Source organism: Symphalangus syndactylus, chromosome 21 (assembly GCF_028878055.3).
Source record: "Symphalangus syndactylus isolate Jambi chromosome 21, NHGRI_mSymSyn1-v2.1_pri, whole genome shotgun sequence".
Lineage (NCBI taxonomy): Eukaryota > Metazoa > Chordata > Mammalia > Primates > Hylobatidae > Symphalangus > Symphalangus syndactylus.
The window spans coordinates 57,150,608-57,163,037 of NC_072443.2; the positions used below are offsets into that span (position 1 = coordinate 57,150,608).

General features: G+C 38.9%; 1 protein-coding gene across 34 annotated transcripts in view; it reads right to left on the reverse strand.

The window, feature by feature from the left end:
- Positions 1-12,430, reverse strand: part of ATG7 (autophagy related 7) — a 279,894-nt gene that overhangs the window by 218,117 nt on the left and 49,347 nt on the right. For 33 of the 34 annotated variants that reach the window (XM_063630317.1, XM_063630305.1, XM_063630318.1 and 30 more), the window contains 2 exons: positions 2,450-2,538; positions 788-909 (listed from right to left, as the gene is read on the reverse strand). The exons of the other annotated variant lie outside the window; for it this stretch is intronic. In XM_063630317.1, coding sequence (XP_063486387.1) covers positions 788-909; positions 2,450-2,538 — 211 coding nt within the window. The remainder of the gene's footprint in view (positions 1-787; positions 910-2,449; positions 2,539-12,430) is intronic. 34 annotated transcript variants of the gene reach the window in all.

Below are 12,430 nucleotides of genomic sequence, written 5' to 3' on the forward strand. Positions count from 1 at the left end.
ACTTGAACCTGGGAGGCGGAGCTTGCAGTGAGCTAAGATCGCGCCACTGCACTCCAGCCTGGGCGACAGAGCGAGACTCTGTCTCAAAAAAAAAAAAAAAAAAGAAATATTCCTGGAGCTGGGCATTATATCCTTATTTTACTCAAACTTGAATATGTATTCCATCTCTGTGACATATGTAAATATATATGTGTGTGTGTGTATATGTGTGTATATATATATATATATACACATATATACACACACACATACATATATCTCTCTCTATAGATAAAATGTCTCTCTGTCTAAGTTTCTCAATCTATAAAATGGGGGTAAAAGCTGATAACTGTCACATAAGGATCAAATGAAGATATTAAATGTGGAAGGAGAAATGGCATTTTTCCTGACTGCTTTACTATATGGAGAATAGGATCACATACAACTTTAAGTATATAACAAACAAATATTTAAGTGCATTAATACTTCATCCTTCCTTTAAGAATGGACAGGAATAAAGATTTTGTGTTAAAGAAAAGTAAAATTGAAAACGGGGGGAGCAGAGGGGAACAAATCCTGAAGACTGAAAAAACTGCCTAAAGAAAATCTCCTGGTCACAATCTTTGCCTTTGTTCCGGTCTGAATAGCAGAGCATGCCCTCTGTTCGAAGTAGGTATCTGCATTGGCAAAGAGGTACAAGTTGTACTTTTCCTTTCTTCTGCCATTGTGAAGAGATGAAAAGAAAGTAAACCTGGTTCCGTTTCTGATAAATGATAATTATATGCATTTTCAAAGACCGGCAAATTACCTGGGCTAAATGCCATTTCTGGAAGCTTCACTTCGAAGATGATGCTGTGGGCAACGTCTCTCGCCCCCTGCATGGTACGGTCACGGAAGCAAAGAACTTCAACAGACTGGAAACTGCTACTCCTGTTGTCATGCCCGGATTTTTATTTATTTATTATTTTTTTTTAAAGGAAGGAAAAGAAAAAGCTCACATAAGAGCTTCAGCAAACCAGTTGGAGAGAATTCAATGCATTGTAATTATGCCTCTCTGATACCCACAGGAGATGGCCTTAACTCTTTTGAACATATTCATATATGGTTCCTCTGTCCAAGTGTTTAGAGGCTGAACAATTAATTGGCTGTGATTTCTTTCTAGGTGAATTTCTTTCTACAATCATATTGCACATAAATAATTCTGACAAGTAAATCTTTTAAATGCAAGGAAAAAATGCTCACAAGACATTTAGAAAAAAACCTCTAGGACGTGGGTTCTTTTGGTTCCCTCTGCTCTCCCCATCTGAACTTCCATATTAAGCAGTAGTACCTCAGTCAGTAGTTAGGAAGCCCATTTGCACTGTGTAGACTTACCACCTGGATAATTGTGGATTGTCTCCCTCAGAGAATCTATAATTTATCTATCTTCATATTTTTAAATAAACATTTTAAGTAAAGCAGACACATTACACAAATCCCAAGTATAAAGAAGGCTGTCTTATGCCTTCTCTCAGTCATTAACCACTGCCTTCAAAAGTAACAACTACTCTAAGTCCATACATTGGTTTTGCCTATTTTAACTTTACATAAATGGAATCATGGAGTATATATTAATTTAGGTCAAACTTATTTCACTTAATATTATGTTTTTAAAATTCATCCATGTTGATTTCTGTATTAATAGTTCACTCAGATTCATTGTTATATGGCATTTCATCATAAGGGATATACTAAAATTTATTATACATTTCATTATTGAAGAATGTGTGAGCTATTCCCAGCTTTTGGTTATTGAGAATAATGCTTCTGTAAACATTCTTGTATATGTGTTTTGCTTCTATCTATGTAGGTATTTCAATGAGTAATATACTTGAGAGTAACACTGCTGAGCCCTAGACATTTTTAATTTTGGTAGATACTGCCCAACATTTTTCCAGCAGTATTTGCTCCACATCTTCGACAACACTTGGTACGGACATTTTTGTTAAATACTTTTGGTGGATAGGTAGTAGCATCTCATTATGGTTTTAATTTTTATTTCCTTAATGACATGATGTTGGGCATCTTTTCAAATGTATATTGGCTTTTAAGATATCCTCTGTTTTAATTATTTTAGGGTTAAGAAAAATGGAGAATGACAGCAGTAGGAAAATCCTATCTGAAAGAAACCCAGACAGCTAGAAGGGAGGGCTACAGAATTTGTGTCAGGACCTCTGGCTACCAACTCTACCATACACTAAAACATCTTTAGCATGGAATGATCAGAGTATGCAGGTCCCTAACAGACCTGCTTAAGGTTCACTAGTATGGAAATTGGGTTATGACTGATTTATTGATTACCTGGTTTCCATGCCCAAAATGAAAAAAAAAATGCATTTAGGAAAACAGAGATACAAATAGAAACAGACACATTGTAAAACACATACTGGCAAAGGCAGACAGACAGACAAACACACACTCTTGTAAATACCATCTGTGGGCTGCTAGGACCAAAAAATTCCTCAAAGGCCATCCAGGGTACTGGGCTAAGTTACAGGGATCATATACACCAATTGTTATCTGTGAACAAAAAAGACTTTCTGAGTAAGTCGAGTATCATGTCAGCTTCACAATACAGACATTGCTCATACTTCCTCTTTGCTTTTTTATGCTTTCTGCAAAGCCTTAAAAATTAGACATCTGGTAAAGGGCTAAGGGGAGGAGAAGAAAGCCACAGGATCTCATACTGTACTACAGAACTTCTTGATAGCAGGGGCTATCAAATTCTTGTCTGCACCCCCTGTGCCTTGCATTGTGCCTGGCAGAAAGTAGGAGCTAAATACATGTAGAAGGAAAAAAGACTGGAAGGAAGATGGGGAATGAAGGAGGACAGTCAAGAGAGCTTGTAGAGAAAATCCTCTTGTAAACAAAGAAATATAATCTGTGAAAATGGCTCATTTTTATGCAATGAGAAAATCAAAGAAGGGCCACTACCAATGTAAGTCTACAGTCAGAACAAGTTAAACAGCCAGTTACTCTTGATTTTGCTAACATATATGTCCTCCCTCCCCTTTCCCATCCCACTCCAATCCCGATCTTCATCTGGAAAACTCTACTCAATTTAAAATACCATTTCTTCAGTGAAGACTTCTGCTGGCAGAAGTAGTAGGCCTGTCCTTGCTGCTTTCATAGCTCTTTGAACCTTGTATATAACATTTTTCATTTTCTGTCTCCTTCCTTTCAAAGACAATGAGCACCCAGCACTCAGATACTGACTTCTAAATACCATTCTCCAAGAAAATAAATCGGGGCTCCTTGGACACATGGTTAATTCTAGGGCTCAGGCAGGGAAAATACAAGAGAAGTTTGGAGCATCTTATAATACCAAGAAATAAGGAGGTACTCAAAAAACAAATGAATTGGGGCATGCCAAGGGGATACAGGCACCAACTGTAAGAGTTCTCAATGGCCAGGGCTGGAACAATTTGTGCAACAATATAAATAATATTGGGTTGAATTATAACCCAAAGTATAAAATAAGCATCTATGAGTCCACATTAATATAAATAAAGAATGGAATAAATGTGAAGGGACAAGTGTTCCTTAAAGTAAATTTTCAAACAATATATGCAAATACTGCCCTCTTCAGAAGCAAAATTTAACCCTTCCCCTCCTTAAAGGTAGCTGGAATTAGTGATTTACTTCCAAAGAAAAAATAGTAACATTACAGTGGAGAAACCTGGCAAATATTACCTTAACCAAGCAATCAATTTAACATTACCAAGGATGTCATGTGGATATCAGGTGATAAGGGTACTTCACTCAGTGGTATTTCTTCCAAAAACCCATAACCCCAGTCTAATCATAAGAAAACATCAGACAAATGCAAATTAAGGGACATTCTATAAAAATAACTAACCAGTACTCCTCAAAAATGTCAAGGTCATCAAAAAAATCAAAGAAAGCCTGAGAAACAATTACAGATCAGAGGAAACTAAGGAGGAGACATGACAACGAATTGCAATGTAGTATCCTGAACTGGATCCTGAACAGAAAGAGAGTATTACAGGAAAAAACTGGTGAAATCGGAAATGTCTAGAGCTGAGTTAATAGTAATGTAAGAATTCTGGCTTCTTAGACAAATGAACCGTGGTGATATAATGTGACATTAGAAAAAACTGAAACTGGGTGAAGGTACATGGGAATTCTCTGTACTGCCTTTGCCACTATCTTCTGTAAATCTAAAATTATCCCAAAATGAAAAGTTTATTTTAATAAAAGGAAGACAAAGAGCATCTGGAGAGCAGAAAGTATATTTTTTATCTCTTCATGATCAGTTCATAAATACAGAGCAGACACTCGGTGAATGTTTTTTGTATGATAAAAAAGTAGATGGATGGGTAAATGGGTGGAAGAAAGAAAGGAAGGATGTAGAGTGAGTAGGGGTGAGGAAGAGAAATTGCTGGCAGAGAACCATAAATTGACCCATAGGTTTCCTTCATAAGCATAGCATGGGTTAAATGAAAACACGGCTGATAAATTTTTGTTAAATCTAGATCCAGTTAGTTCTGTAAGGATGGAATCACCCTAAACACTCCCTTTTGTTTCCCACAATGCTTGGTATAGTATCAGCCACAAAGTAGGAGCTTAACCAATACTCAGAAGAATACCCATAACCCCACCATCCTGAGAGAACTATTAACATCTTTGTGTATAACTGCCCATAAACTTATACTTTGCATAAATATATTTTAATTACTAGGACTTTGAAACAAACATGGGATCATGCTATAAATACTGTCTTTTGTTGCTGTTTTGAGACAGAGTCTCACGCTATTACCCAGGCTGGAGTGCAGTAGCACGATCTTGGTTCACTGCAACCTCCACCTCAAGGGATTCAAGCAATTCTAGTGCCCCAGCCTCTCCAGTTCCTGGGACTACAGACAGGTGTCCGCTACCATGCCCCGCTAATTTTTTTTTTTTTTTTTTCAGTAGAGATAAGGTTACGCCATGTTGGCCAGGTTGGTCTCGAACTCCTGGCCTCAAGCGATCCACTGGTCTTACCTTCCCAAAGTGCTGAGATTACAGGCATGAGCCATTGTGCCCAGCCTAAATATTGTTTTATATCTCTTATTGTACTGTGAACTGTCTTCCATGCCAGTAAATGTTCTACAACCATTGTGAGTAATGGCTGAATGGCATTCCATTGCATTGATGTACCAAACTTTTTTCTATTTCTTTTTCCTTTTGAAGGGACAATTAAGTAGTCTTCATCTGCTCAATCTTTGAAAATGAATTTTACTACGGTCTTATCAGATAATTACTGTATTATTTCAAAGACACTTTAAAATATTTGCTGCCTTTTCCGTTACATACAATTTTCTTATTCCTAAAATTGAAGCATTTTTTTGTCTAAATGCATGTTTGCTTATTAAATGCAAATACAGATTCATATTTAATTTAATACAAACAGGTTCATAGCTATGGTCATCCTTTCAGGAAATACTTTTGAGATTTCCTTTCCCACAGAGATAAGGTTTCAGCATCTAGGGCACTTTTAAAAATAGAGCTTACTACACTGAGTAGTCTCTTACTAAAAATGAGGCCTAGGGAAAAGTACTCAACCCTCTAAGCCACAGTTTAATCATGGAGGAAATAATATATCACTTATTTCCTAGAGCTTTAGTGAGGATTAAGTGAGCTGATAGTAAACATGAAAAGCCTAGCACATACATAGTGCTACTAATATCATTATTGGTGATAGACTCAGAATCTCCAGTGGTGAGCCCAGCAATCTTTATCTTTCTCTGTACCAGGCTCCTGAATAATTCTGATGCAGCTGATCCACTCCATGGACTTGAATTTGGGGCGTGTTAGAGAGGTGCTACAGACAAAAGAAAACATCTCTGAACTGTCATTATCTTGAAAACTCTAGATTGGCCCTACATCTTCCCACGCTCCTCAAAATGTGGTCCATGCCCCAGCAGCATGCATGGATGCATCAGCCTTCCCTGGGAGGCTTCAGAAATGCAGAATCCCAGGCCTCCTCCCCAGACCTGCTGAATCAGAGTTTGCATTTTAATAAGAACCCAGGTGATTCATACACCCATGGAAGTTTCAGAACCACTGCTTCTCCTCAACCTTCTAATAGCCGTGGATCTCAAACTTGAAGATGCTTGGGTATCACCTGGGGAGCTATCAAAAATACTGCTGCCTGGGTCCCACCTCCAGAGGTTCTGGTTTAATCGATCTGGAGTTTGGCTTGAGTACTGGTTATTTTAAAAGATCCTCAGGTGATTCTAATGTGCAGGTTACAAACTTCTTGATTGTCTGCAGCAGTTTCTCAAAGTATGGTCCGGCACAGACCACCTGCATCAGAATTGCCCAGAAGCTTGATGAACTTGCACAACACCCTACCCACACACATACATACACTCAATCTGATCCCAGATCTCTCTAGGTACCACCAATACCTGCATGTGCAGTGAATACTGCATGTGATTCTTATGTACACTATCATCTTAGCACTAGCTGTCTAGAGTCAAAAGAAGAAAATATTTGCTTAAAAGAGGGTTCACTGCATAAATATACACAATTGTAAGAAATTTCTGACTTTAGAAAAATTAAAATATGGAGAAACAAGCATTTTAGAATAAAGAAAACACAGGATGCATTTTATATTTGATGTCTTGCTGGATTAGAACTCTCTGTGAAGGCAGGAGCAGTGTATTCATCTTTCCATCTCTAGTTACCTAAGCACAGTGCCTGATAGTCAGCAAGTATCTACTGAATAGATAACAGACTAGTAAATTTCTCCAGGCTTGAATACATGGACTCCCCCTCTGCAAAGATCTTGAGCAGGGATCCTGGGAGGCAGCTAGACGGGGAAAAGTGATGCCTGACCAACACAGACCTGAAGCTTCCATACAAAACTGTGATGCAGCATCTCAGTTAAGTTCCTTCCTTTTTCTTCCTTCTTTCCTCTCTCAACATTACAGCGTCTCATGGCATTTTACAGGGTCTCATGGCATTTTAACCCTGGAATTCTCCTAGGTGAGAATGTGAAAGTAAGATTTAAAAAAAGAGGGCTTCCGATGAGAAGCAAGAGAACTCTGAGAACAAGATTTCCAGTCTAGGGCTTCCACTGAATTAAGAAGTTGTCTTCCAGAGCTCTTCTGGTCCATGTGGCCACTCCACCTGCTACTCAGTCTATCAGGGACATCTTTTTATTTTGTTCCCTTCTGCCAATCAGGACAGATAGCGTCTGCCAGACAAACTACATTTATTAAGCAATCGTCACTTCAACTTCAAATTGCTTTTATTCATAAAAAGCATTTACATCACGCCTGTAATCCCAGCACTTTGGGAGGCCGATGGGGGGCGGATCACAAGGTCAGGAGATCGAGACCATCCTGGCTAACACAGTGAAACCCTGTCTCTACTAAAAAAATACAAAAAAATTAGCTGGGCGTGGTGGTGCACGCCTGTAGTTCCAGCTACTCGGGAGGCTGAGGCAGGAGAATGGCATGAACGCGGGAGGCGGAGGTTGCAGTGAGCCGAGATCGCGCCACTGCACTCCAGCCTGGGCGACAGAGCGAGACTCTGCCTCAAAAAAAAAAAAAAAAAAAAAAAAAAAAAAAGCGTTTACAACTCCATCCAGTGTAAAAAGGGGGAGAAGAGAGAAACTAGCATTTCTACTTCCAAAACATTGAAACAGCTTAGAATTAGAAAATGGCCTGATGTAGTGAAAAATACACTTGCTGAACAGTCAGCAGGTATGTGTTTTAATTCTGCAGTTAACTGATTCTAGGACATTGGGGGAAGTTCCTTCCTCTCCTGCAAGATGAAGGGGTTGAACCTTTCATCTCAAAGGATTTCTTCGGGCTCCAGAATCATAGAACTTTAGAGAATGTTTAAGAAGAAAATACCCTATAGGTCACAAAACAACACAGACTATATCAAAGCTCAGCCTTTGAATAGTATCTAAAGTCTATTCAAACCAGCAACGGAAAAAAAACAACAAAAAACACATAAAGGCTATTAAATGGGTTACTTAGGAAGAACCTAGGCAGTATCAATCTAAAAAATGCCATTCCTACAGAGACACTGAGTTGCAATTTCCAAATGACTTCATAAACCTGGGCCCTTAATCAAACATTCTGGATCACTTGCTCTTGTGTAACCTTTAGCAATTTACTGAACTTCTCTATGCCTTAATTTTCTCATCCATAGGATTTTTTTTTTTTTTTTTTTGAGATGAAGTTTTGCTTCTTTGCCCAGGCTGGAATGCAATGGCGCCATCTCAGCTCACCGTAACCTCCGCCTCCCGGGTTCAAGCAATTCTCCTGCCTCAGCCTCCCAAGTAGCTGGGATTACAGGCATGTGCCACCACACCCAGCTAATTTTGTATTTTTAGTAGAGATGGGATTTCACCATGTTGGTCAGGCTGGTCATGAACTCCAGACCTCAGGTGATCTGCCCACCTCGGCCTCCCAAAGTGCTGTGATTATAGGCGTGAGCCACCACACCTGGCCTATGGGATAATTTTTAACTGCACTTAGCACAGAAACTGAGAATGAGGCCAGCACTCACAAATGGTAACTACAAAAACAACATAAATACATTCTCTTGCAGTAGCTTCATTAACCTCTTTGTTCAGTCCAATCCATCACCATGACAGTCATGCTTAACGACAGGGATGCACTCTGAGAAATGCATCGTTAGGCAATTTCACTGTCATACCAACATCACAGAGTGTTCTTACACAAACCTAGATTGTATAGCCTACTACATCACACCTGGGCTACCTGGTTAGCTTGTTGTTCCTAGGCTAGAAACCTGGAGAGCATGCGACCATACTAAATACTGTAGGTAACTGTAACACAATGGTATTTGTGTATCTGAACAAATCTAAACACATAGAAGGTAGAGTAAAAATACAGTATGTTATGGAACCACTGACATATATGTGGTCCATTGTTGACAAAACATCATGTGGCATGTGACTGTACATAGTTAGCTATCTTCAGTTTCAAGGTTATCTTTTCTTAACTGGCAAAGAAAAGAAAGGGATAAGTTCTAGTCTATCAAATATTCTTGGGGTCTAGGTTTTATCATGTGCAAATGCAGAGTTGGAACTAAATGATATCTACATTATATAAGTTAGAATATTATGTTAGATGCTACAAGTGGATGCCTAATTTCAAAGAATAAGCATATTTCTTACCCTAAGGACAAAGGCAATGGGGTAGAATAGTGAAAAAAATCTTTTTTTGAGCAGAAAAGACTAGGAATAAGTTTCTTAGAGCAACCTGACCTAACATGGGCTATAGAGAGCAGGAATGATCTGCTAAGGAGGAAAATCTACCACTTACCCATAAAAGCAGGTCAGCTTGAAAACGCTTTAAGGTAACTTTCCTACCCATATGAGGCATAAGTGCAGAAGGCAGGCATCGAATAGGAAAATGACAAAATCCATTTAACACTAAGCTGAACATCATTTAATCTTTCTTTGATGATTCAAAAGTGACCCCAAAATCTTTAAGTGCTTTAGGAATCAACTCAAAATCTATCTTAATCATTGGAGGAATGATTAGTTGGCACAATGCTAGGTAAGCCAGCTTATACTACGGTTAAACAGAATTTTTTAAAAAATGTTTTTCCTAAATAATCACTGACTAGGAGTTCTGGTTTTGGAACTGGCTTTGCCACAAATTAATTGAACGAACTTGGGCAAATCACTTCCTTTTGTAATACAAATCAGCAGAAAGAAGCACAACGTAACTGAAGAAAAACTTTGTTTAGAAGCTTTATGAAATAAATGTTCCTTTCTACTTGGCTGAGAGCATACAATTCATTGAAATGATTCAGTCATGATCAGTCTGCCAAGCAATTTGCTGAAAAAGTACACTGTGAGAAAGAAAAGAGGGCAAAATTGCCAACTTGCTTGTCTTCAGCAAGAACATTTTCCACAACGATCCCATAAAACATGCTAATCTAACAAATGGCTGTCTTTATAACTCAAACACTTGATATAACAGGAAATGCACAAAGGAGATTACACGTTTTTAAAGTATGGGGGAAAAAATTGAAATACCTAATGCACTTCAAAGTCACAGACAGCTGCCAAGATGCGGAGAGATCACTAAGTGAAGAAAGAGCTCAACTAATAGCATATAAATTGTTGCTCCTTGGCTATTGCTCTTGTCCATAGATTTTAAAGCCCCAGACTTAAAGGCTAATATTGTTGAAATTACACAACATTTCCCATTCAATCTTCAATAACTGCTCTGAATGAAGTAGAAGAGTCAAGTAACCTTCCCCAAAAGATTGATAATGGGACGTTATGAGCTATTTTTAACGTAATCACAAGAACTGGCCTGAAAGATGATGATCTGTTGTAGCAATGGAGTGCAACTGCGGAATACACATTTCATTGAGAGAAGAACTTAAGGCCCATTTTCAACCTAACACATGTGTACAATACTACAACATCTGATCCTGGTAAGGGTACACAGCTGGTAGGAGGGAAGCTGGCAGGGTCTTGGGGAAACATTTATGATAAGCAGTGGTGTGCTGCAGTTGGCCCATACAGGCTTCTGGGAGCCAACTGTTAATGTCTCTTTTCAATTCAGCATTCCAGGACTTCACACTGGTAGCCTGCAATTGGCCATGGTGGGAGTACTGGTACCACACAAGTAAGAAAACACTACCAAATCAGGACTATTCCCACCTCACAAGAGCTGGTTGTTAAACATTTACCAGCACACCGCTGATTATGAACCTTAAAATGTTCAAACTTTTTTTTTTTTTGACAGTTTCATTCTGTTGCCCAGGCTAGAGTACAGTGGCACGATCACAGTTCACTGTAGACTCAAATTCCTGGGCTCAAGGAATCCTCCTGCCTCAGCCTTCAGAGTATCTTGGACTACAAGTGTGTGCCACCACACCTAGCTAATTTTTAAATTTTTTGTAGAGACAGAGTCCTGCTATGTTGCCCATGCTGGTCTTGAACTCCTGGCCTCAAACAATCTTCTCACCTCGGTCTCCCAGAGTGCTGGGATTACAGGAGTGAGCCACCACGCCCAGCCTCAAACTCCATAATGCAGTAATTCCACATCTAGACAACTTTTCTATGGAAATAATTAAAAATATGGGGGATAAGGAGAGGAAAAAGATGGAGGAAAAATTTGATGCACAAAGCAGTCCTAATAGTGAAAATATTATGAGAAATATAAATGTCAAAACCTTGGTAAAAATACTATCATATATCCATTAAAAAGGATGTTGATGTAGAATATAATACTATTATGCTAAAATGCTACAATAAAACAAAATACTGTACAATCTTAGTTTTAAAAAATGCACAGGATTAGAAGGAAATATACAAAAAGTTTGTATATTAAAAAAATCTGAAAACGTAAAAGAATAGCTGAAAACCTTTGTGACATTTTAAAAACAGAGAGATACAGCTGGAAATAAAACTAATGAGTGGAACCTCACCTAGTACAGTTCATTTATTTGCCAGTATTTCCAAAATGGTCACAAAGCATTTTTCAAACTGCAGGTGGTGAGCTATTTGCGATTCTTAAATCATTTACTGGATCACAACTAGAATTTTTCAAAAAGATAAAACAGAATAAAGGAAAGCATTATTTTGCAAAAGTCTTGTTTGTTATATGTATGTGTGGGTGCACATTCAAAGACATATATTGGGTTATAACAGGTATTTTTAACTACAAATGACAAAGAACTCCAGCATTAAGCAATCACAGTAACAACCATACATCACCCAAGAAGTGAGATGAAACCAATCACAGGCTGGGCGCAGTGGCTCACGCTTGTAATCCCAGCACTTTGGGAGGCTGAGGCGGGCGGATCACGAGGTCAGGAGATCGAGACCACGGTGAAACCCCGTCTCTACTAAAAATACAAAAAATTAGCCAGGCGTGGTGGCGGGCGCCTGTAGTCCCAGCTACTCGGAGAGGCTGAGGCAGGAGAATGGCGTGAACCCGGGAGGCGGAGGTTGCAGTGAGCCGAAATCGCGCCACTGCACTCCCAGCCTGGGTGACAGAGCGAGACTCCGTCTCCAAAAAAAAAAAAAAAAAAAAAAAAAAGAAACCAATCACAGGCGCATTTGCTTTTGAGCTTTCATTTAAAGACCGTACCATCAGTGAACTGGTAAAACTTTCTTGGATGTCCCGGGGGCTGCTGAACTGGCAAGCCTGCCAATCTCAGGAGGGGCTTCTCTTGTGCCTTCCTTTGGTAAAGGCAGAGTTGGCTGTGTGACTCAGGACCTTAAAACTCCATTTTTATAGAATAGCTGGAAACTGGGGTTAATCCAAAGAAAATTTTCCTTTGAAAATGAAAACTGAAAAACATTCTAAGAAAATATAGTGGGAACAATTAGAACATGTGAGTGAAACTTAATGACTCTTAGTTCTCAGAGCCACCTACAAGGAAGGGGGTGTTG